This window comes from Herpailurus yagouaroundi, unplaced genomic scaffold (genome assembly GCF_014898765.1).
Source record: "Herpailurus yagouaroundi ecotype Mexico unplaced genomic scaffold, PumYag 187, whole genome shotgun sequence".
Classification (NCBI taxonomy): Eukaryota; Metazoa; Chordata; class Mammalia; order Carnivora; family Felidae; genus Herpailurus; species Herpailurus yagouaroundi.
This window is the reverse complement of record NW_024412418.1, coordinates 2,781,451-2,808,797: the sequence shown is the minus strand read 5'-3', so window position 1 is coordinate 2,808,797 and position 27,347 is coordinate 2,781,451. Positions and strand designations below refer to the sequence as shown.

Sequence of the window (27,347 nt, the reverse complement as noted above, 5' to 3'; positions counted from 1 at the left end):
TTGGCTCAGTCATGATCTTGTAGTTCATGCGTTCCAGCCCCACACCGGGCTCTCTGCTGTCAGCACTGAGCCGGCTTCAGATCCTCTGTCTCCCTCTCTCTCTGCCCCTCCCCCACTTACGCCCTCTCAAAAACAAACATTAAAAAAGAATAGTGATTTTGGGGGAAATGAGAAATCCATAGTGGGCTTTGAAATACTCCAGTATATGTGTGGGGATCACAAAATATCATGTACACGTGCAAGACTGTTTGCAGGCACAGAAAGACCTGAGAAAGACATAATCTTTCACTGGAGATTCTGCACAGGAAGAAGTGCAAATTAAGGCAGATTTTTAAATCACCAGAGCATTGAAAAGATGCTCCAACACAAACATACAGAACCCCTGTTCAAGGCTTGGAAGAATTAATGGAAAAATCTGTCCAATCATTAGTTGACCACTCAGCTAAGTGAGGAGAAACTCCAGTGGCTATGCACAACAGAAAGTACAGAATTAACATAAGCAATCTAGGAAAATCACGAAACAAACAAACAGCATTACCAAAAACAATAAGTCCTAGAGGGTGGCAGTGGGGAGACCTGATTTTGAGAACATTCTACATTTTAGTACTTAAAATGCCCATATTTTAATAGCAAAAAAAAAAAATGTATCACACAAAGAGGGAAGCATGACTAATACCAACGTTGGACTTAATAGAAAAAGATTTAAATCAGATATTATAAATGTGGCCAAAGAACTAAAGGAAACCACGTTAAAAGAATTAAGAAAAGTATGAGAACAATGTCTCACCAAATACGGAGTATCAATACAGATATAGAAACTACTTTTAATAACACAAATAGAAATTCTTGAGTTGAAAAGAAAGATAAATAAACTATAAAGTTCAATAAATGGATCAGCAGCAGATGGGAACTGGCAGAAAAAAAAAGATCAGTAAACTTTAAGACAGATCAGTTGAGCACTCCAACTTGAAAAACAGAAATTTTTTAAAACATTTTTTTCTTAAGTTTATTTATTTTTGAGAGAGAGAGACAGACAGAGTATGAGCGGGATGGGCATAGAAAAAAAGAGACACAGAATCTGAAGCAGGCTCCAGGCTCTGAGCCATCAGCACAGAGCCCAGTGCGGGCTTGAACCCACAAACCTCAAGATCATGACCTGAGCCAAAGCCAGATGCCCAAGCAATAGAGCCACACAAGCACCCCCAGAAATTTTTTTTAATGAAGAAAAAATAAACAGTCCCAAAGAACAGTGGGATACTGCAAGTGTACCAACATTTGCCAACTGAGACACTCAAAAGGAGAGACAGGAGCAGAAAGAATATTTTAAAAAACAATGGGCCAAAACTCCCCAAATCTGTGGAAAGGAATGGACGTACATATAGATTCAGAATTTTTGACAGAGTGAGACTCAAAATTTTAGCAGATTTGTATATTAACAAATTCATAGCATTACACACAAATAAGTTATTAATACCATTGTAATTCTTGGTGCTTAAATTTTAAATATCAAATATTATATTTTTATTTAAGTGAATAAAAATATGCCTTGTCATCCTTTTCTTTTTACTGTATTGTTATGTGTTTTCTCTATTAAACCACCATAAAAATGTATTATTTTTAGATAGGACTCATTAATATGGAAATTTGGCTAGGAAAATAAATGCCCATGTGAAGGTATATATTTTCATTAGAAACAAGAACAAACAAAGAATCGATAATAATTCTACATTCAAGGAACTTTGGAAGTATTTTCATACAGTTTACTTTTTTCAAATATAAAACATACTGCTTTTTCATGTGTAGAAAGATAAAGTAAAAATAATTTTTAAAAACCAAGCATATATATACATGTACACACACACACACACCCACCCATATTTCCATTAAGTGAACTATTTATGTTAAGAATGTGTTCTGAGACACCAAAATAATTGCTTTAAATTCTACTATGCCAATAGACTTATCTCATGTATGTCTTAAATAATTTCTCCTTCTGTGGGTGTGTGGATTTCATGAGTTTCTCATGAATTATTTATGTGTATGCCTGTGCTTATACATACATGTGAGTATACATGTTCATGTGGGAGTGTGGATGAATATGCTTATTAAGAAGAATTTTTAGGAGTGCCTGGGTGGTTAAGTGTCTGACTCTTGACTTCAGGTCAGGTCATGATCTCGCAGTCTGTAAGTTCGAGCCCTGCATTGGGCTCTGCACTGACAGTGTGGAACCTGCTTGGGATTCTCTCTCTCCCTCTCTCTGTGCCCCTTCCCAGCTTGCTCTCTCTCTCTGTCTCTCAAAATAAATTTTTAAAAAAGAAAAAAAAAGAAGAATTTTTAAAATAATAACATTTATTGGTAATTCTTCTTAACCTATTGTTAGGTATTATATTTTTTAAGACTTTGGCTTTGTAAACTCAATCAATAGCTTGGAAAATTACTATAACAAATTAGAAATTTGTGTGCTGGACAAGCATTTTCTCTAAATAGATCTGAGGTGGATGAAAGTGCCTTATTGTTGATTCTTTATACTTAAAATATGAATCCAATAGAAGACTTTGCCTTCCCTATGGCCTTTTTAAAGGCACTCTTGACCTCTTTGTTCCTCAAGCTGTAGACCACAGGATTTAGCATGGGGATGACCATGGTATAGAACACGGATGCCACTTTGTCTGTGTCCATGGAATGGTTGGCGCTGGGCTGTAAGTACATGAAGGTGCCGGTCCCGTAGAAGATGGACACTGTAGTGAGGTGGGAGGTGCAGGTGGAAAAGGCCTTCTGGCGTCCTTCAGATGAGCGCATCCTCAGAATAGTGATAAATATAAACAGGTAGGAGATCAAGATGACCAAAACAGAAAAGAGATTATTCATGCCCACCACCAAAAAAATAACCATCTCACTGATGTAGTTGTCTGAACATGAGAGAGCCAGAAGAGGAGGAGCATCACAGAAAAAGTGATCAACCACACTGGCTCTACAGAAGGAGAGCCTGAAAATATTCCCAGTGTGGATGGACGCATTCAGGAAACCACAAATGTAGCAGCCCATGACCAGAGTAGCACACATAACTGTCGTCATGGTGGTGGTGTAATGCAGGGGTCTGCACACTGCTACGTAGCGGTCATAGGCCATTGAGGCCAAGAGGAAACTTTCTACAGTGATAAAGGCTACAAAGAAAAAGAACTGGGTGACACACGCATCATAGGAGATGACCCCGTCTCCTGTAAGTGATCCAGCCATGACCTTGGGAGTGATAGCAGTAGAGTAACCAAAGTCCACCAGAGACAGGTGACTGAGGAAAAAGTACATGGGAGTATGGAGACGAGAGTCCAAGAGAATCAGCACCATCATCCCCAGGTTCCCCATCAGAGTGACAAGATAAATGAGGGCGAAGATTAAGAAGAGAGGAATCTGCAGTTTCGGGTCATTGGTTAACCCCACAAGAATGAACTCAGTCACCTCAGTGCTGTTCTCCATGGGGATCAGTTGGGAATTATATGGCTGCCCTGTAGCAAGGAGAAAAATCGAATCAGAATTATAAATGGAGAGGACTCCGATGAAATCAGTCAGCATGTTCACTCTGTGCCTTATTTCATTATTGCAAGAACTTGCTTCCAAGACTCTCTAAAACTAAAGCATGGTTGTGACAACAAAATGCAATCTTTTTTTTTTCAATTTTTTAACATTTATTTATTTTTGAGACAGACAGAGAGAGAGACAGAGAGAGAGAGAGAGAGAGAGAGCATGAGCAGGGGAGGGGCAGAGAGAGGGAGGGAGACACAGAATCAGAGGCAGGCTCCAGGCTCTGAGCTGTCAGCACAGAGCCCTATGTGGGGCTCGAACCCACAAACCGTGACATCGTGACCTGAGCTGAAATCGGACGCTTAACAACTGAGCCACCCAGGCGCCCCCAAAATGCAATCTTAAATTATTATACAAGATGTCAGAGAAAGGATTTGGAGATAACGCATCCCAATCTCTTCATAGAGAACTGAATTAAGGTAAAAAGAAGAAAAGAAAGGGCATATACAATGCCACCGGATTTATTGCTAAATGGAACAACACAGACTCCCAAGTCAAAGCTTACAAAACAAACACAAATTTTCTTTGTATTAAACTAGAATAGCTTCGGAAAATTAATGTGAAATTGAGTTAATTTTACTTCAAATAACCTTTTTTGCCTTGTCCATTGGGTCAAGAGCACTGTGATATGATAGTAAAAGATAGTTCAATAAAACATACCCTTAGTCGAAAATGGACTTTGTACAGTATAGTACACATTATGTATAATTCACCACGTGGTGGAAAGAGAGTCAAAATTTATGTACAAGGAATTAAAAACATCTAGGAGCACCTGGGTGGCTCAATCAGTTGAGTGTCCAATTCTTGATTTCAGCTCAGGTCATGATCTCATGGTAGTGAGATCAAGCACCGCATCAAGCTCTGTGCTGGGCATAGAGCCTACTTAAGATTCTCTCTCCCTCAGCCCCTTTGCTGCTCACACTTGCTCTCTCTCTCTGTCTCTAAAATAAATAAATAAATAAATAAATAAATAAATAGCGTTAAAAACCTCTAGAAAATAAGTTTTTAACTTTCGTTACATTAATAATGTTTTTAACTTTTGCGTTCGGATATTCCTGATATGGGGCCATGTTAAGACCATGCTAAAAGGTTGCAAATCCCACCTCTACCATGGGGAGAATTTATGAACTTGGATAGTGTACAACATCGCTGGATATTGGTTATCAAAATGGGCTGATAATGCAAAATGGAACAATGTAAGTTGTTAGATGTCCTGATTTGGACAGAGTGCTTGATCTTATGTCTGTATGGAGAAGTAGATAATATAATATGGGGCTTACAGAGAAGGGTGAAGTCAAAAGCTTGATATAATCACTTAGGTCATTTGTTTTCCTCCCAAACTCCTTCTATTCTCCTGTCATATACCCACCTCCAATTTTTCACGCCAAGATATCTCTCTATTTCCGAGTGGCCGTTCCAGCTGTTCCAGTAGATAAGAATCTACTTATTTCCTGAGTCACCTTGAGTATTAACTAATGTGTCCAGGTCTTAGTTTCCCCATCTATAAAATAGGGCTAATAATATTGTCTGCCACTTAATAAGCATTCAATAAATGTAGCCATTCTTGGAAAATTCAAGGTGTAGGTGAATTTTCCTTTTGTTCCCTTCTCACCACCTGAAAACGCTTGGAGGCAGCCATCACCAATAAGAACAATACAAATCTTGATACATTGTCACTGTTATGAACTGTGAAAGTGCATTCTGAAGCCCACATAAAATCTAATACTTGAATCTCCACTTATTTTTCTAAATCCAGAATCCTTCCAAAATGGAGTCTGAAAATTTCACCCATTCAAAAATTTCAGCGAAAGAGTTTAGAGATGAAAAATCCTTAAGAGATTAATTCCTATTGCAGCAATTAGATATTTGATCCAGTGATGCATTTTATTCAATAATTTTTGTTGAATGGCTTCTCTAAGCAAGAGACTGTCAAAAATACTGGAAATAAATGTGAAAATAGCAATTTCTATTTTGGAAAGTGAGGCAGATATAAAATAAAATGAATAGGGGAAAATATATAGTAGGTGTGGAATCAAAAAAAATGGAGTGGGGATAGGTAAAGTTAGAAATAGGTGGGTACAATTTTAAATATGATGGTCTGAGAGATCCTCACCCATAAAATGATATCTTTGAGCAAATACATTGAAGGAAGCGGGGGAGCAAGTCCTGAGTATATTTGGGGAAAGAGCATTAATATTTGCTGTTGCAAATACATGTATGAAGAATTGAACATGCCAAGATTGTTCCAGGGGCAGCAGCAAAACCAATAAGGTTGCAGTGGGAAGGAAATTTGGGGTGAGAGAAGTACAGTGGGGAGGAGCCATAATGACCTCATACAATGCATTAAGTTATTAAGCTTTTATTTTGAGTGAGATTGGAAAACATTACAGGATTTAGAGAAAAGGGAGACATAATCTGACTTCTTTTTTAAAAAGGTCACTCTAGTAGACCTGTTGGTAATTGAATTTAGCAGGATAAGGATGAAAGGTGCTGGAAAAATTAGGAGGCCATTGTAATATCATAGGTAAAAGATGATGATTTATCTGGACCAAGATGGTAGTGAGAGAGATAGTGAGAAATTATACACTTTGGCATATATTTCAAAAGTACAGCTGACTGAATTTCCTGATAAATTGAGAAAGGGACATGAGAGAAAGAGAGGAGTCAACACTGATTCCCAAGTTTTGTATAGTGATACACAAAATAGGGTAAAGGAAACACGTGTTTGGGGAAAGAGGGAAATAGATGATTTCATTGAGTCTGAAATACCTTTTGGCCATCCAAGTAGAGTGTTGCATAAATAATTGGATATGTAATCCAGAGCTTAGAGGAGAGGACTGGCTGTCTCAGATTATATTAATTTGAACGATGCTGGTAATCTTTAATGGTTCAACATGCAGATGTTAAGTGCACATCATCAAAGAAAAGAGTTTAGACAGACAGAAATTAGAGTGTTCTAATGTTTACAAGGTTGAAAAGATTGCGAGATTCAGTGGTAAAGGGATATGGGAGAGAAAACAACTGCCCCAGGACACTGGTTTTGGTCAGACCAAGTAGGCAAAGAGACTTTCAGGGGAGAGGTTAAGAATGTATTGGGTTGTGTTGAAGACTGACTATAAATGCCAGAGGGCACAGTGTAATGATTTCAGGAGTTGGGCAGGAGTAGGAGCCAAGGGGATATGCAGAGATGTATGGACATTATTTTGTAGGAATTGAGGGTTTATATGACAATCCTCAGCTTTGTGATGAGTGACATGGCTAAATAAAATAATGAGATTTGTCCGATGGTTCTCAAGGTAGGGAAGGGGTTGGGAAGACTTTTTTTTTTTTTAAGCTTATTTATTTATTTTGAGAGAGACAGAGAGCAGGTGCAAGTAGGGAAGGAACAGAGAGAGGTGAGAGAGAATCCCAAGCAGACTCCACACTGTCAGCATGAGCCCGATGCAGGGCTCAATCCCATGACCTGAGCTGAAACCAAAGTTGGACACTCAACCCACTAAGCCACCCAGGCACCCCCAGGAAGGTGATTTTGACAGGTCAGAGTCAAGACAGGCAGAGTTCACTCCCGCTACTAATGGTGACAAGGCCACTTATACAGAGCAGGGTAACAGGATATCTTCTTGGTTCCTTAAAAAACTGCTCACTTGGGGGCACCTGGGTGGCTCAGTCAGTTGAGCGTCTGACTTCAGCTCAGGTCATGATCTCGTGGTCCATGAGTTCCAGCCTCACACCAGGCTCACTGCTGTCAGTGAAGAGCCCACTTCAGATCCTCTGTCCCCCCCTCTCTCTCCCCCTCCCCCAGTTGTAGTCTCCCAAAAATAAATAAAACATTAAGAAAACACTCACTTGAATCATTAGCGCAGATACAGATTTACCGAATTCTGGAAAAACAACAGTACGCTAAGGAATCATTTCAAAACTTTTCACTAACTTTCTTTTCTATATGTGAAATCTTAGGTTTTAATCCAACACCTTTCTGGAGGAAAAAGAAAGCTAAACCTGGTTGTATTGTATTGGAAAGAAATTAAGAACTACAATGCTTCTTTGAGGCATTTGTTGACCTATTGTCATACTTTGCTCCACAGATGGAAACTTCTGATGGAATGGATCATTATATAGCTGGTGCTCAGTACAAACTGAAAAAAGGCAATCATCCTGACAAAGCATCCCACCCCCAAAATAAAATCTCATGTAGTCTTTAAAGAATAACACAAGTTCCAAAGCTTCGCTGAAGTGTTCCCCAGATCCATCCTCTTCAGACACGACTATGTCACTATGATCAGAATTCATTACTTTGTTACCCTAAAAATATTTTTATTTTTATCATAATTTACCATTTTGTATAAGTGGAAGTCATGATTCATAATGACTTACACTGTTACAGATATGGTTTATCGATCATCTGCTATGTTCCCATCACCAAGTGCTACTTTTTACCTCACTTAATGCTCACACATCATGGAGAGATTATCCCCACTCCACAGGCGTGGAAGCTGAAGAATTCTAACATCCAGTTATTTGCTTGCAGCTGGAGAAAGTTAGCAGGGCTGGGACTTGGAGCCAAGTTATTCTGAATCAAAATTCTAGCTCTTTATCATGATGAGATAGTCTTGTAATTTTTTAACATTTAACCCAAACTGGGCACAAAGTGACACATTGAGTTGACTGGCTGATGACTGGCTGGTTGAGTGATTAAGTCTATCATTGGACGTCAATGGGGATCATTATTAAAAAGCACAAACTTGGGAATCAAATATATCTACCAGTTTGTGTGAACTTTGGGCAAATACCCCACCTTTCTGGATCTTAACTGAATAACAAGAAATGGACCCACAAATGTTTGCGACCTACTTCAACCCCTCAAGAACTCGCATCACTAAGAAGGAGCGTGACTCTTTACTAATACAAACCAATAAGCCACATGGAATGCTGGATGCTATTCATTCCTTCATTCTCTATACAAGCCCATATGGTGCACCAGGGCGTGTGCTAATTTCCAGGCTTCCAGTGATGAACAAGATACATTCCCTGACCTCAGGATACCTAGTGCTCTGAGACACATATATAAACTGATGAATATGATGGGCTGTTCTCTTTCTCCACCCCAAGAAGGGGCACTGTTTTCTCATTTGCTCAGAACTCTGTGATGGTGGCTGACCTTGTTTATACTACAATCATCAGTCAATCCATGTAACAGTTAACCCACTGAGTGCCCAACACCAGAGAAGTCTTTAGTGGCAGAATTAGAATTTGAGATTAAATCTATTTATGTCCATAATATGTCTTGCGTGATTTTACACATCTCCGTTTTGGTGGATTTTGTGGCTGGTTATTAACCCTGATTTTTCCTTCATTATTATCCTACATTCATTCTCTTTCTCTTCTTAGATATCATATGAGGTCCCAGAAGACAATAACATTTTATATTGATACCCATTTGATCCTCTTAACAACTCTGAAATTAGTCAAAGTAACTAATATTATATTTCCTGAAAGAGAAAACTAAGATTAAAATACTTTAAATAATGTGTTCAAAGTTGAACAAGCTTATGATTAGTCTTCTTGTCACATGATAAATATATGTGTTCAATAGGACCTCTGTAGTGTTTAGACATATAATCCCTGATTGTGCGAAGCAGATACAAGAAGTATTCGAAACATTCAAGCCCAAGCTCTGAATAAATCAAAGGAGAAATCACTTCCTTGATGCATTTTCCTGTTTACTTCTATGCATGCAAATTTGTGCAGACAGATTTGATCTAGTAGATTTATAGGTTCACCTTATTCCCTGAACATGCGAGTCCGGCGCCTTCGTATGTGAGTGGATCTCAAGTCAGAAACTCAGGCTGAGTGAACACCTTCTTACAATATTTTTCTTTAATGTTTGGCCAAAATGTTTAAATTTGTCTACGGGCAGGGAGAACCAGTGAAGACAAAAATGCTATTGGCCTTGGAATAAGCTGACAAGCATTCTAGTTCTGGATCTGATGCTCACACTTCTTAGATAAATAAATCACTTAACCTCTTTGAGCTTTGATATCTTCACTTATTACATGGTGGTAGCCCCAATGCCATTCTCCCTGAAGACTTCTGCTATGATAAGAAAATAAGACAATCTCCAAAATGCCTTATACTTTTAAGGGGTGATCATCACAATCACAGCGAACATCATTATTATCTGGGTTTGTTTTCCCTGGACGTTGCCACACGCTGTTAGTAAGACCAGTCCGGGGCAAGGTCATTGTTGCTGCTAGACAACTATCAAGAAATCAGATGAAGAAATGAAGGGCCAAAGTAAGTCTGGATCTGGGGCTGCTCCCTCTGAAACGAAGCCAGATGGAGTCATGTGGGAACTTGAAAGTTTAAATAATGAGAACCAGGAAGGAGTTATATAATCATGGAACTCTCAGGGAACAAATACCCTCTAAGGCTCCAAAACTCTTTATCTCACCTAACTAGGGAACAAGTGATTAAAGCGTCTACGGAGACCCAGCTCTGCTTGCTCAGGGAGATCATCAGTGTATTCACATTATTTTCAGTAATTCTCTTTGATAATGCAGAAATCAAGTCATACCATGACCTCCAAGGCTGCAATTTACATAAATGTTGGAGGATAGAGACAATGTCCTAAACAAGAAAAGTGGACCCCAGGAATCCATTCACCATAAATGTTTGTACCATTGAGAAGAAATATCAATGGATTCAACTGTTTATTGATCCCAAATGTGTTTCTGCCATAATGATGAGCCATGGGAATAGAGACCTATGCAAAATAAGCATCATTCCTACACTCATGGTGCTTAAGTCTAATGAAGAAGACAGACACTAAATGAGTGAACACTCTAAGAAGCATAGAACTGCATGTAGAATGAAATGCCACATATATGTAATTATGTATAGACTAGGCAGGTAATTATAAGTAGTATTTACTTCATGGTGAAGAAGCATGATGGAATCAGGGAAAGTTTTGATATTAATGCACTATTATCATTCTATTTCTGATGGTTCTCTACATACACACACACATAAATATATATATATATAGAGAGAGAGAGAGAGAGACTATATATATATATATATATATATATATACACACACATTTATAGAGACTATATATACACATATAGGCTATATACATACTTATGAATTTATAGACAAGGTTTTTCATACATACACAAATGTATACATATATACATACACAGAGATAGTATACATAACTTACAAATTAATATGTATATTGTTATATATATAACCTTATGTGTGTATATAGATAAAATTCATGGAACATATATGTTACATGAACATTTTATGTATCTCTGACTTGAATTTTTTAATAGATTTTCTTTTTTAGAGCAGTTTTAGGTTCATAGTAATATTAAGAGGAAGGTACAGAGTTTCCCTTACCCCCAGCCTCACACATGCATAGCTTCCCCCACCATCAAGTCCCTCGCCAGAGTAGTACATTGGTTACTAATGATCAGCTTACACTGACACATCATGATCACCCAAAGTGCATAGTTTACATTAGGATTCACATTGGGGTACCTGGGTGGCTCAGTTGGTTAAGCGTCTGACTCTGGTTTCAGCTCAGGTCATGATCTTGCAGTTTGGTGAATTCACGCCCCACATCAGTCTCTGAACTGGCAGCATGGAGCCTGCTTGGGATTCTCTCTCTCTCTCTCTCTCTCTCTCTCTCTCTCTCTCTCTGCTCTTCCCCTACTCGCACTGTCTCTGTCTCTTTCAAAAATAAATTTAAATAAAGAACTCACTCTTGATGTTATGCATTCTGTGGATTTGGATAAAAGTATGTTATACATCCATCATTATAATCCATCATTGTAATATCATATGGCCCATTTTTATTGCCCTAAAATTCTCTGTGCTCCATATACTCATCCTTCCCTCCAGCCAACTCCTGGAAAACATAGTAGTAGCCATAGCTGTGCCTTTTCCAGAAGATAGTACAGCCGGAATCAGACAGTATGTAGCTTTTTCCAAATGCATTCCTCCGTCTGTTTTCATGGCTTGCTGGATTTAAGGCTGGGAACCAGGAAGGAGTTCTACACTCATGGAAACCCCAGGGGACAACACCCCCAGAAGAGCAGATTGGGACTTCCAAAGCCAGATTGGGACTGAAGGATCTAGTGACTGATGTGTTGAAGGGGATTATACCGACGTGGAGCCCCTAGTGATCAAGTTCTCCCGTGAGTATACCCACGCGTCCATGCCTCAGGTACTGAACATTTTAATTAAAATCTTGCCTGTAGGGACCAAGATATGAGGGAACTTGCTAAGGAAATTCATGGGTGTGTGAGCTGTTATTTCTTCTCTAATATACCCATCTGTTCTTGGAAATAAAGAAAAAGGGGCCATCAACGTTCTTGGCAGAAGATGATGTGGACATCAGAGCAGGAAAAGACACAGAGGCTGGGGGCACTCAACCAGTCACGACTTCTGATAACCATGCTTCCATAAATCATGTGGAGATTTTTCTTCCGCTCTTTCCCTTTGGCAGTAATTATCCCTGTGTCTATTACGCTCCTCGACTTCTGAAGCCACATCACATACTGGGACAAAAATCTAGCAAATGGCTGGTATCCCAACTTTATTGTCCACGAATACTAATCTTTATTTCCTTTTATGCATGTTGCACAACTTCAAGTGAAATTTTATTTCTTGGCCTTCTTACAATTACATGTAGGCTGTGTGGCTTTCCAAGCTGTTCATTCCTAAGTAGTAAAGAGAGACCAGGACTTCTTACACCTGGTAATACTGGCCTCTTCCACAAGTGACTCTAAAGGTTTCTGTATGTTAGAAAAGAGATGTGGATATAAAAGCATGGGATGTGCATACCAGTTGCAACCAATCCATACATCCTAGCATATTTGCAAGGGAATTTCTCTGTGCCTGGAAAGAACAATTATATAGCAAGCATGCACTTGGTCTCTGCCACAATCCAAAAGTAAGCATCAGTTAGAACATTTATCAGTCTGATTGTAAGGGAGGCTGAAATATCATACGGGTTACCAAACAGGTGGAGAGAAGTACTCCAATCCAATCCCAATCAACTCCTCCTCCTCCTCCTTCTTCTTCTTCTTCTTCTTCTTCTTCTTCTTCTTCTTCTTCTTCTTCTTCTTCATACTATATTATAAACATCAAAGTTGCTAAGAGACAAAGTCTAAATTGTTTTAATCGCAAAAAAGGAAATAACTATGTGCTGTGATAGAGGTATTGGCTAACACTACAATTGTAATAATATTGCAATAAATACATATGTCAAATCAGCACTTTGTACACCTTGAACTTACACAATGTTGTATGCCAATGATATATCAATTTTTTTAACTATGAAAAAATGAGATCTCTAGCATACCCCTTTTGTATAGTTAAAGCGTACAGGTACAATAACATTACACCATTTTCAAGAAAAGGCGTATATCTAAATACATTAGTGTTAGTGCCTTGCTGTAAAGATAATGGGGGGAAAGAGTGGAAATTAAGGAGGAAGGAAGTAAAATAATAGGCTAGAGGGACTTGCAAAGACCAATTAAGACAGATTGCGATGAACTGGGGAGGAGGATTAACTCAAATTTATGAACCTACTTCCCCCATTCCCACAAAAAAAGGAGCCCATGTAGAAGACCACTTCAATTGCACCATCTCCTAGATTAGCTTCATCTCTGAATTGTCATTACACTGCTGAACGTGAAAAAGACAAGCAATCAATGGTGATATTTACCATCAAAAGTTGTTCAGTGCGTACTTTTGTACCACAATGTTTGACACTTAATACACGAGCACCCACACAATATAATTCTTTGAGTAAAAAGCATTTCTGCCTCTCTCAGAAAAAAAAAAAGATGGAATGATTTGCAGAGTGTAACTCAGATGACAGAAAAGGCAGAAGCAGCAACTTTTTTCCCCCTACAATGAACTAAGTCAGTCCAACATAAGTCAGAGAGTGGACCTGAAACGAAATATCTTAACACAAGATCCACTCAGCCGGGCAGTTATGATAGTCCCATGAAGTTTATCCATGACGTCCAGAGGAAGAAAAAGCCAACAGCTAACAAATACTGGTGGAGTTTTCTTCATCTCCCAGGTATTTTCTAAATTGAGGTTTATTTCTACTATAAAGATATGCCAGCAGACACAGTCACACATACATGTCTTGGAAGAAATTTACAGATCAGGACAACAGGCAAAGGGAACGCTCTGTAGCATTTCAACAGAAAATGGATACTTTCCAGACTGGCATGTGACTGCACTATTCATTACGGCACTTCCCGACCATCTCCTTCAACGGGGCTAGATGCTAGAGCTGCAGAGATAGATTGAACAGCTCCCCAATGCCAAGGAACATACACCTTCATCTGGCAGGGGCCATTCAGAAGAAACGAAGAATACGCTTTTCAAGGAACACAAGCTTTGGGGTCAGACAGCTAGTGTGAATGCTGGCTCTGCCTCTACCAGCTGCTTAGCAAGTCATTTAGTGCCTTTAAATCTTATTTTGCCCGTTCATATAATAGGAATTATAGCGTACGTTTGATAGAGATTTTCTGAAAATCAAATGAAACAAAAAATGTAAAGCACCAAGAGTGATGCCTAGTAGGAGGCAATACTTGACAAATGTGAGGTTCCTTCCCTGATCTTTTTTAAGATCAGATGGAATTGAGATACGAATGCTGTACGCATTGAATGTGTACCTCTTGAGGGGTTTGAACATTGCAAACACCCATGCTAACTTCACTACAGCTAAGGTACTAAATACATTCATCACTTACAAACATGTTCTTGTGTTCTTTTGTAGTTTGTTTTGTTTTGTTTCATTTGAAGAATACTGAAAATGAGATCTCTTCTCTTAGATTTTAAGGTGCACAATAGCATCCTGCTAACTACAGGTACTATGTTGTACAGCAGATCTTTAGAACTTATTCATCTTGCATAAAAGAAAATCTGTACCTATTGCAAAGCGATTTGTGGGGCTCCTGGGTGGCTCAGTCAGTTGAGCACATGACTCTTGATTTCAGCTCAGGTCAAGATCTCACCATTTGTGAGTGTGAACCTCACATAAGGCTCCGAGCTGACAGTGTGAAGCCTGCTTGGGATTCTCTCCCTCTCTCTGCCTCTCCCCTGATCACATACTCTCTCTCTCTCTCTCTCTCTCTCATCTCTCAAAATAAATAAACAAGAAAGAAAGAAAGAAAAAAAGAAAGAAAGAAAGAGCAATTTCCCATTAGCCACCTGCCCTTCTCCCAGTCACTGGTAATCACTATTCTATTCCCAGTTTCCAAATTCCTTGCAGAAAACATAAAGGGAAAACTTCTTGATATTAGTCTGGGAAATAATTTCTTGGATTTGTCACCAAAAGCATAGGCAACAAAACAAAAAAAAATAGAAACATGGGACTGTATCAAACTAAAAAGCTCCTGCACAGCAAAGGAGACAATAAAAAAAAATTGAAAAGGCATCCAATGGAATGGGAGAAAATATTTGCAAACATCTAAAAAGAGGTTAATAGCCAAAATATATAAAAACCTACAACACCATAGCGAAAACACACACAAATAACCAGATTTATAAATGGGCAAAGATATGAATAGACATTCCTCCAAAGAAAACATACAAGTGGCCACCAGCTTTATGCAACATCACCAATCAGCAAGGAAATGCAGATCAAAACCATATATGTTAGAATGATTAAAAAAGAAAACACACACACACACACACACACACACACACACACACACACAAGATACGAAGTATTGGTAAGGTTGTGGAGAAATTGGAATCCTAATACACTGTTGGTGGGAATATAGAATGGTGCAGCCACTATGGAAAACTATATGGAATTTATTTTTAAAAAATTAAAATTAAAACTACCATATGATCAAGCAATCCATTTTTCTGGGTATATAACTAGAGGAATTGAAACTAGGATCTCAAGATATCTGCACTCCCATGTTCATTGCCTCGTTGTTCACAGTAGCCAAGATACTGAAAAAACTTAAGTGCCCACCAACAGATGAATGATAAAGAAAATGCTGGTGGGAATGCAAACTGGTGCAGCTACTCTGGAAAAGAATATGGAGTTTCCCCAAAAAGTTAAAAACAGAACTGCCCTACAACCTAGTAATTGTGTTACTGGGTATTTATCCAAAGGATACAAAAGTACTGATTTGAGGGGGCACGTGTACCCTGATGTTTATAGCAACATTATCTATGATAGCCAAATTATGGAGACAGCCCAAATGTCTATCAGCTGATGAATGGACAAAGAAGAAAAAGTGGTGTGTGTATACATATATATACATATATATACATATATGTATATATACATATATATATACATATATACATATATATATACATATATACATATATATACATATATGTATATATATGTATACACACACACATATATATACATACATACATATATATACACATATATATATATAATGAAATATTACTCAGCCATCAAAAAAGAATGAAATCTTGCCACTTATAATGACTGGATGGAGCTAGAGTATATTATGCTAAGCAAAATAAGTCAGTCAGAGAAAGACAAACACCATATGATTTCACTTATATGTAGAATTTAAGAAACAAATCAATGAACACAGGGTAAGGGGGAAAAAGAGAGGGAAGCCAACCATAAGAGAGTCTTAGCTATAGAGAACAATCTGAGGGTTGATGGAGGGAGGTGGGTGAGGGATGGGTATTAAGGAGGGCACTTGTTTCGATGGGCACTGGATGTTATATTTAGGTGACGAATCATTCAATTCTACTCCTGAAACCAACATTACACTATACGTTAACTAACTAGAATTTAGTTTAAAAAAAAAGAAAATGTGGTATATACATACAAGGGGGTATTATTGAGCCTCAAAAAAGAATGAAATTCCTACCATGTGTAACAACATGAAAGAACTTGGAGGACATTATGTTAAGTGAAATAAGCCAGTCACAAGACAAATACTGCGTAATTCCACTTACATACAGTATCTAAAATAGTAAAACTCATAGAAATTGAGTAGAATGGTGGTTGCCAGGGGCTGGAGGGAAGGGTTGAAATGGGGAGTTGCCACTTAATGAGTATGAAATTTTAGTCATACAACATGAGTAAGTTCTAGAGATGTGCTGTACAACACAGTGCCTATAGGTAACAATACAGTATTGTGCACTAAAAAGTTAAGAGGATAGATCTCGTGTTAGTGTTCCTACCACCACAGAAAAAAAAAAGGAAGGAAGGAAGGAAGGAAGGAAGGAAGGAAGGAAGGAAGGAAGGAAAGAAGGAAGGAAGAGAGGGAAGAGAGAGAGGGAAGGAAGGAAGGAAGGAAGGGAGAGAGGGAAGAAGGAAGGAAGGAAGGAAGGAATGAAGGGAGGGAGGGAGGGAGGGAGGAAAGAAGGAAAGAAAGTAGGTAGATAAAGACATACTTCCAACTGGCTCCCTGCCCCTCTCTCTCCCTCCCTCCCTTGGTCTCTGTCTCTGTCTCTCTCTCTCTCTCTTCCATATAGCTGAACAGAGGAGAGACTGGAGGACATTGAAGCAGAATGATATCAGCATCAGATCCTAGACATATGAGAATGTTTCTTAAATCAGAAAAGAGTAACTTAGGGGCATCCGGGTGGCTGTGGTGGCTAAGTGTCTGACTCTTGACTTTGGTTCAGGTCATGATCTCACAGTTCGTGAGTTCGAGCTCTGGATCGGGCTCTATGCTTGGGGTTCTCTCTCTTCCTCTCTCTTTCTCTCTCTGCCCCTCCCCTGCTCGTTCACTCTCTCTCTCTGTCTCTCAAAATAAATAAACATTAAAAAAGAAAAAAGAAAAGAGTAACTTGAGTTTATATAATTCTTGTTAAGAACAATTCTGGGTGTCCCCAAAATGTAGAGACACCCTCAGGGAGCTTCTGACCCACAGAGAGAACCCACAGAAGTCTGGATAGGATTCATATAGATAAATATGTGATTCACAAAGATATAAATATGATTCACATAAGTAAGTGGTGATTAGGATAAATATAATTTAGAAAAGGTCCAAGTGCATTATTTTGTTTTATTTAAATATGTCTTCTGCAAAGATGAGGCACTGCTTAAAATATGCTTTAAAAATATGATATTGCTTTTCAGTTCCTCATCATCAATGAATGATGGTTATCTCGGAGGTGAATGTGGTTGATAGGGTTAATCTGTTACAGGCCACTCTTGTCCTCAGTTGCTTCCTCTGTGAAATAAAGATAATTAATATTATCCAACTAATAATATTGATAATAATACCTAGTGTTTCCTGAGCTTTACGACAAGTAGTCACAAGGCTGCAAAAATTATGTCATGTGACCTCCACCAAGCCTTACAAACAAGATACTGTTATGATCACCACTTTATCGATGGGAATTCTAGGCCTAAGAGAGATGTTAATAATTTCCCCAGGGTTGCATTGCCAGCAAACAGCAAAAACAATCTTCCGAACTGGGACTCTGATATCAGAAGCCACGGCATAAACTACCATGAGAAATTACCTCCTGATTAAAGTAATGCACATAATAGCCAGCACTTGATGTATCAACAGGATTAGTATTATTTTGTGCATGTACTGCTTTTGTGCATCCCCACGATTCTTTATGCTACTCTACAATTGAGAATTTCTTGGGTCAGAATTCATCTCAGACTTTGCAGGCTTTTTTTTCCCCCATCCCTGCTGATATGACAGCTCAGAATTCTCTTGGAGAACCAGATTTTTCAGTTCCTAAGGAGACACAGCATCTCTCCGGTATGTTCTTGCAAAGTTCAAGCCTCTGAATTGAGGCCTTTTATCCTCTGTGCATTATGTGTTCATCAAACTGGAGACTCGTGAACTAAAAAAAGGTTAAGAACCACAGCTCAGGCTGTCACAACTAAGCAGGACTGCACCATTTATGAGGAGCTGAGGTTTGCAGCCTTTCTCCTACCCTGAGATTTCTTTTTAAAAATTTGTTTAGGGGCGCCTGGGTGGCGCAGTCGGTTAAGCGTCCGACTTCAGCCAGGTCACGATCTCGCGGTCCGTGAGTTCGAGCCCCGCGTCGGGCTCTGGGCTGATGGCTCAGAGCCTGGAGCCTGCTTCCGATTCTGTGTCTCCCTCTCTCTCTGCCCCTCCCCCGTTCATGCTCTGTCTCTCTCTGTCCCAAAAATAAATAAAAAAACGTTGAAAAAAAAATTAAAAAAAAAATTTTGTTTAAATATTTATTTATTTTTGAGAGAGAGAAACAGACAGACAGAGCATGAGCAGGGCAGGGGCAGAGAGGCAGACACAGAATCTGAAGCAGGCTATAGGCTCCTAGCTGTCAGCACAGATTCCGACGCGGGGCTTGAACCCATGAACCGTGAGATCATGACCTGAGCTGAACACTTAACCCACTGAGCCACTCAGGTGCCCCTTTATTCTGAGATTTCTATATTCAATTCCAGACCTCATCTAGATTTTCTTTCTGTCAAGCTCTATGCAACACTGGTATCATTCCACAAGTCCCCCACAAAAATTCTGTGCTATCAAGCAATTTTAAAAGTTGGAAAGAAAACTTAAATACCCCCATCCTACAGAGTCCAACACCCATTAGCCTATTAAAGTCACTGCTGAGAAGTATTGTAGCTAAGAAAGCTGTTGAACTTAGTTCTTATAGAAATGCATTTTGCTAGGTAAACCTGTTAACTCCTCATAGTGTTAGTTAGCATTCAGGGGAAAAAATTCCCTCTTAGAAGCGTGTCACCCATGAAATCCCTACAAACTGTCCCCTGGGAACAAGGTAGTTCAGAGTTCTACTCCGAACATTTCATGCCAGCCTTCAGGACAGCCACATATAATATGCCTCTTTCATGACTCTGTCTCATTAGCTTGAGCATCCTGGGAGGATTCGTTTTGTCATGTTTACCTTTCAAACACCATCAACACATCTGGAATGTATTAGTTATCAATATATATTTGGGGAATTAATGAGTAGTTCAGAAACTTTTGTTTGCTTCCAGGACGGAGGGGTTCCCTGGCGCTTGGGACTTTCAGTGCTAAATCCAGAAAGTCCCAGGCAAACGGGGACAAACTGGTCATATGCCAGGTGGCGGTGACTTCTTGTTGTGTTGATTTTTATTTTTCGTTATCTTATTTGTGCACTCCCTGCGTGTGCTGGGAATTGAGTTAAACACTGGCCATGAATTCATTTGTTTAACCCTCAAAACAATCCTAGGAAATAGGTATTGTTTCGTCTTCATTTCACTGACGAGGAAATGAAGACAAAGGTTTCATGCTTTGCCCAAGAATAGACAGCCTTAGCCCCCATCTGGCTCTAGGGCCCGTGTCCTTAACCGTTTTTCTATTCTGCCTTCAAAAATGAATTGTGCAGGTACAGAAAAGAGAATAAGGCCGTGAAATTCATCTTTGAAAATAAACGCTTAGTAATTCATGTGGAAAATAATGTGGACAAGCCTAATCCACTCCCTGTTGGATGAGATAGAGACAGGGAGAGAAAAGAATCTGGAAAAGCCATAATCTTGACATTAATCCAGAAGGCGAGTGAATTTAAATATGAGCTTTTAATATCTTATAAACAGGCCAAGCAAGCCCAGAGCTATTTTTAGCTCTGAGTTATGAAACACAATCACATGGGCAGGCGGCCTACATTTTCCGTTTTACATTTGGTGAGGAGTTTTGCGATCTAAGTGAGAATGACATCCTACCGACCATGTTTCGAAAAGGCAGCCACAGCCCTACGGATTCCGAGCGCACGTAGCAAGACAACTAGTTGGTGTTGTGGAGGAAGAGACGGAAAATCTAGGTCTAGTCTTGCCATTGCCACTTTAGCAACACGACTTAGGTAGAGCCGCTTAAGGCTTCTGTGCTCTTTCCTTATCTGAGAAATGGGAGAGTGTGGGGGGGTCTAGGTACAGAGGAAGGCATGTACAGCCCCCCAAAAACAGAGTGGATTAGAATCCTGGTTCTAGCACTTAGCGCCTGTGTATCTGAGCCTCGGTTTTGCCATCTGTGAAATGGGAAATTTAATTCATCCCTCACCCATTTGTTGTGAAATTTAAGGAGATAACGTACATTGAAATACAGAAAAACAAATCTGGCAGGGTACAGGTGCTCAGTAAATTTATAATTCCTTTTCCTTGAAGATCCAATCATCCATCCATTCAGTAAGACGAATCCTTGAACGCCTGCTAGGTGCCAGGTAGTAAGCCAGGTGCTAAGGACCCAAAGGAGAAGATGACCAACCCCTTATCGTTTAGTAGGATACGTTTCTCCAGCTGGGTGACCTTCGGTGAGGTCACCTCACTTCTCTGGGCTTCTATAGAGCATCATATTAGGATAATGAATTCAATGCTAACAGAATAAGTGTGAGAAACAAAAGTGACAGTGCCCAGCCGAGCCTCCTGGCACACAGGAAACCCTCAGGAAATCCTTGGGGAAGGGAGGTGATGGCCCCTAAGGCTCTTTACCTCTCCAGGGAACGTGAAAGTCGTGTGCTTGAAACTCAGGGCTATTATTTTCTGTTTACTTCAGAAAACAAGTCTGGAGATGTAGGATTTTATCTCTGAGACCACAAAGCTCACCTTCCTGAAAAAGTAAAACAATATTATTTGACGGTGAGAAGCTCTCAGAATTGAGAGAGGGTGACGATATTTCTTAGATCATATTTTCTGGGAAACAGGCTCTGAGACTGAGATTTGCATGCAGGTGGCTCACTGGGGGATGCTCTTGGGAATGGCACCTGTCAGGGACAGATGGCGACAGGCCCCAGACACAGGGCCTCAGCCTATCCTTTGGCGCTCTCTGGAGCTAGGATGGCCCTCAGAAGCCATCTCAAAGGAACAAGACAAGGGGGGCAGGCCTTTGTGTCCTTCACTGCGCAGTCTTGGTTGCAGGTTACCTTGGGACAGGTAGCTCCCTGAAGGCAGTTCCTGGAGGGAGTGCGACTCTGAGCCCAGGCAGCTCCCCGTGGCATCACCACGGGAGACACTATTATTGGCATAAGAGTTGCCTGGGATTGAAGAGAGGAAACGTGAAGGGAAGGTAAATGGGGTCCTAAAGAGAATGTGCTGCTAGAAAGACAACATGTTGCCTCTTAGATGGCACATTCTTTCCAGCTGTAGCCAGGCCCAAGTGTCACTTAGGTATAAAGTGGCCATTATCAGAAGAGAGAACCAATTACGTGTTCATAAGGACAAAGAGTGATTCTATCAGAAATATCCAAGGAGAAGTAAAAGTGGGTGTTTGCAAGCATGGTATGGGACTGGCCACCGGCCAGCGCAGCTGTGACTTGCGTGAGGGTCTGCAGGGGTGGATCATGGCACGAGAGCGGGTTCGGCCGCTTCCTGGACACCAGACCACTTCCCCGGGCCTCAGCTTCCTCATCTGAAACATGATGGTGGGACAGAAGTAGCCCGAGGCCTCTTTCATCTCCATAGCAATAACTCTGGATCTTAATCAGCATTGTTAGCAAGAAAACGCGATGACAAAATGGATGGCTTGGTAATTACTTTGCTTTCTGCTGCTAAGATAAATTTTGTGGCAACGCTTTCTCTGCATTATTCATTTTCCCACTGACTCACTAGTTAGAATGCTGACAGATTCCTCTTGTATTATTGCGGCTTTTATTTCTCCCTCTTTTTAAAATGGTACATTTCCACTCTATTTCTCAATTTCTTGAGGCTGGGATCTGGTCTCTTGTTCGCTATATAATCCCTGGCAGAGTGTCTCTCACATGCTAGATGTATCAGTTATGTTTTATTACGGGCCGACTCAGGCTAACATGCAGAAAAAAAAAAGGAAGTAATTTTGAAAGGATATCATGAAGTTCACAGAACCTGTGGGCAACTGGGCAAAAGGCAGGAACCAAGGGCATTTTGGAAGACGAAGGGACAGAAGTCAGCAATAAAGAAACTATGTCCTGTCTGGAATGGCCCCACCTGAATCCCACCACTGGGGCAAATGAACCCCAAGCCTTCCTGCTGTGCATTATCTCTTGCCACAGGTTCAAATTTGGAAGAGTGAGAACTTCTAATTGGCTGAGCTTAGAACTCATACCTGCCCTCTGTACACCTCCATGCACTTCTCTGTAAGAATCTCTCTCTAGGGGCCAGGGAAGGAAAGGCCTCCTTGCTTTGCCTCCCCATAGACTCGGGCAGACACAGGGGATTCTCCCAACAACCCAGTGATGGTGAGATCATTCTCCAAGGAAGTCACAATGTTTTTAAGAAGGAAAATGGATTCCAGATACTTCAAAACATGACCAATGTCTGCTCCAACAAAAGCTGAAATAACTTTTTGGGTGGATATGTGTTCACACAAAAAATGCTGAACAATTTACCTGAAGTACATAAAATGCTTTGACTCAACACAGATGCATGTGCAAAACTGTTCTAAATGGTCTACAGGAGTTAGGATTCCACCTTTAGTCCTGATACGTGCATGATATCTAGACTTTCCATAGTTGAGTTTGAATCTGTAGTTTAAATTGGAACATCTTAACTTAAAAGAGAATATTCTTCACAGTTGGGCACCAGCTTACATCATTCCAAACTTATTTTCCATTACTTCTCTTCATGAATATTACGTTCCAGACAAACACAACACTTTGCTGAATACATCTGCATAGTTTCATTCTCATTTTGCTGTGTCTTTTCCAGAGCAAATGTTTTCATTTTTTAGTGCCCCCCCCCCCACATCCAGCCCTCCCCACCTGGGCCAGGGATCTTTTCTTTCTTCATTCTACCATAGCAATTTATGTGTACCTCTTGTTGTTTTTTATCATTTGCTACATAGAATTAAAGTTACCTATATGTAGGTGCTGTCTCCACTTTAGTTTATGCTATAAAGTTTCTAAATATAGGAACTCTGTCAGATGTATCTTTTTTAATGTTGTTTATTAGTATTATGAAATACATCTTATACAGAAAAGTACATAACATGACACATAACAGAAAAGTACATAAATTTCTGTTTTGAAATATAGGAATGAATATGAACTATGTTTCATTTTCCTTTTTTAACATTTTTACTCTGATTACATGCATATATGTGTATTCACACACACACCCCCCCACACACACACACACACATACACAAAAAAGTGCATAAAACATGTAGGTTGAGTTTAGTAATAGTTACAAACACCAATATAGACATCATCCAAGTCAGGAATAGAGCAGAAGCCTATATGTATCCATTCCATGCATTCTGTTTGTATCTGTTTGTAGTTTATTTTTACACAACAATTGAAAATGGCAGAAAGAATTGAAAAATATCCCACAAAAGTATGTTTAACATCATCAGCAATCAAAAAATACAAATTGAACAACAATAAAAACCATTAACCTCTCATCAAATTGGCATAATTTAAGAACCCAGTAATCCCAAGTGTTGGCAGTGGGAATTCTCACACTGTGGATGGGAGTAGAAATTGATACAACTACTTTAGAAAATAGTGTCCCCTTGTTTACCTCTGATTCAGCAATTCCACGTTCAGAAGTATATACCCTACAGAACTGAATGCACATGTGCACTGAGACACATGACAAAAAGTTCGTATCAGCGCTGTTCATCATTACCCCAGACTGGAGGTAAGACATGAACAATAGACTGAATAACTCAATCTTGTGTTTTTCTATTGGGCTATCTATCTTTTTCCCGCTGATTTGTAGGGAGCTTTAATATATGGGTATATGCATGCACACACTGACTTTGTATGTACGTGTAGATGCTAACTTTTTGCTGGTTAAGCATGCTACAAAAACGTATACCCCCACACACACCCCACCCCCCCACACACACCCGTTATGAAATAATCACAGACCAACAACTGAGAAATCTCATGTCATGAATAGGAGGTGAGGTTCTTGGGCTTGGATCTGGGTATCTGAGTGGTGGAATCCTACAGAAGTTTTGCTATGAAACTGATTTCTCTGTAAGGACACAATGGCTCTCACAGGTCCAGGCTCTTCAACCGGTCAGATGGGAGCAAATCCTAATTGCCTGCAGAAGTAATGGACTGAGGAGCTGGTGGCCCATCTACTTGAAATCTGAGTGGTTTACTTTTCCTACAAGCCTCTGCCAACAGAAGCTCCTGCCATGTGCCATCCCATCTCTATTCCTGGGTTCAGGTGGGTCCCTGGTGGTCAAAAACTCCCCATTCAGCTCTGCTAATGATTTTGTTATCAGCAGCAATACTATTAGCAAGAGGGTAGCAACTCTAAAAATGCTCTCCTGTCCATTATCTGCTTTGACCCTACGACATCTTTGAGGAAGATGTAGCCTGCTACTATCTCCACTTTGACGTGGAAGGAATTGGCTCAGAGATAAGTGACTTTGCCAGTTTCACAGCTAGTAAGTGGTAGGGTTTTGACCAGAAGCTAAGTCTCCTATGTTGGAATTCTGGGCTCCTTCTACATTACCGCTTCAGAGCTTGGCTCAAGTTCCCCTTCCTCCAAGGAGTTTTCCTTGCTCACAGGATTGTCTCGTCTCTGAAGAGTTCTAATTACTCTTTTCCATACTACCCACTCGACAATGACCGCAAATGCCTTGAATTGCCATCTACCTTGTAGTACGTGTCTTGTTTTACCTGCATGATTTGCAAGCTGCAACCATTTCCAAAGCAAGAATGGTGTTGTCTGTGGCCAGGTTCCTTCAGAGACCTCACACCATGCCTTTCGTGCAGCAGGGCCCAGTAAACATTGGCTGAGGCTGGCTCGCTCTGTGGGCTGTAGCGTTCAAAGTGTCAACTCCAACTCTCAAAGCTGAAAACAAATGTGCTCTGATCCATTCGTGTTCCGTGGAGTATAGGAAAAATTCCTGCCAACAAAGTTATTGAATCCTGAGTCATTAATCTCAAAGCACATTGCACCAGTGCCCATGTATGCAGGAAGATTTGCTTTGTTGGAGTAGGAATTATATCTTACCGTCTTACATTTGTTTGTATTCTCCACAGTGCCTTTCCACACGGCAGGGACTTATCACGAAAGACTGTCTGTAAATGATTTATACATGAAATAAGTCCTTTGTTGAAACTTACTAAAATATAAGGTCACTTGTTCTTTCTCAGAGAATCGGGCAGGGAAGGCAAGACTCATGTTCAAATCTTGGCTCCTCTTATGAACAGTAGGCAGGTAAGCTAACTTCTCAGAGTTCGGGTGTCCTCAGCTGCAACACTGAAGCACAAAAATCTACCTGGTGGTGAACAATGAAAGTTAAAGTGTAAAAATGTCTTCTGAAACTTCAAAAACTTTATAGAATATAAAGGATGAATAAGTCTGGTAAGACTTGGTTCCCTATGAGTTGAAGCATGTTAAACTGTGGGAATCGGGGTTGTCAACTGTAAAATGAGAGGGTTGGTCTAGGTTATTTTTAAAGACTCTTTGAAGGCTAAAGAGTTATGACTTTGTAATATTAGCTTCAATGGTCAAAGACTCCTAATATTTTAATTTTCCTTTCCCCACACCTAAAACTAAACAAACCATCTAATATACAAAGGGAGCCTCATAGTTAGAATAACGCAATCATGAATCCTTTTCCAAAGGGGTAATGTATCCTGATATAAATAATCGTCTTGATTGATGTGTTTTCACTTTCTGTTTTTGGCCACTTCGAGAAGGGAAGTCTTCCCGTGCCTTTACTCTCCTGAGCTACAAGCCTTACTCAGTGCTTCCGCATTCATCAGACCATCCCCGCAGGGAGAGGGTGGGTGTTGTTAATAACCAAATGGGCATTTAGTCTCCGTTTGACGGATTTCCCATGTGGAAGTGAAAAGCTCCCCACAGGAATGTGGATTCTGTAAATTAATGTCTTGCTGGCGACAAGCTGTCTCCTTCTGAGTACCTTCTGGAAATGAATACTCATGTGATATCAGCTTGAAATGTGTGTGATGTGGAATTGGGAGCTTGGAACAAAGGAAATTAGGCAATGGATGGAAATAAAAGCTTGGACTTGGATGGGGCAGAGAGGGAGGGAGCTCAGAAGCCAAAAGCCGAGACTGGGGTTGGGGGGGGGGGGCACCTGGACGGCTCAGTTGGTTAAGTGTCCAACTTCAGCTCAGGTCATGATCTCACAGTTTGTGGATTTGAGCCCCGTCGGGCTCTGTGCTGAAAGCCTGGAGCCTGCTTCAGATTCTGTATCTCTCTTTCTCTCTGCCCCTCCCCTGCTTGTGCTCTCTGTCTCAAAAAGAAACATTAAAAAAAAAAAAAAAGAAGAAGCCAGAAGCGGGGAGCACAGGATAGCCGGGTGACAGCTTGCACAGGAATCTGCTGCATCAAATATGCATTCATCATGCTTGGCACATCCACAGACTTTATCTCATGTCATCTGAACAATTGACCCTGCATGTTGGGTTCAAAGAGATTAAATGACTTTCTTGAGGTCATACACCTGATAAGAAGAGTAAGGATTTTTATCTAGCTCTTGTCCCTAGAACTGGTATTCCCTTATACCCATCTGCAGTCAACTGTAACTCTAGTTTGGGAAGGCTTCCACAGGCAAGAGAAATATATAGGCATTAGACCTTTCACTCATACTTTTCTGCCTAAATTGAGGTGTGGAAGGACAAGAAACACACCCAGAAATACATCTTACTGGGTACTGTAACAGCTATGATATACAAACCCTAGAATTTGATTTTTCATAGAAGCCTAATGGCCCCTATGGTGAGGAGAGTTATCGGTTGGGTTGAGGATAGAAAGGGGTTGAGAAGAAAATAAAGGAGAAGAGAAAAAGAAGAAGGGGAAAAGGGAGGTAGAAGAGGAACAGAAA

General features: G+C 40.1%; 1 protein-coding gene across 1 annotated transcript; it reads right to left on the bottom strand.

Annotated features, from left to right (window-relative positions):
• Positions 1–2,529: 2,529 nt before the first annotated feature.
• LOC121043770 (olfactory receptor 5B12-like) lies at positions 2,530–3,477 on the bottom strand. Its single transcript, XM_040495767.1, has one exon. It carries the CDS (start codon positions 3,472–3,474, stop codon positions 2,530–2,532), a length of 945 nt encoding a protein of 314 aa, XP_040351701.1. The 5' UTR covers positions 3,475–3,477.
• Positions 3,478–27,347: the final 23,870 nt, after the last annotated feature.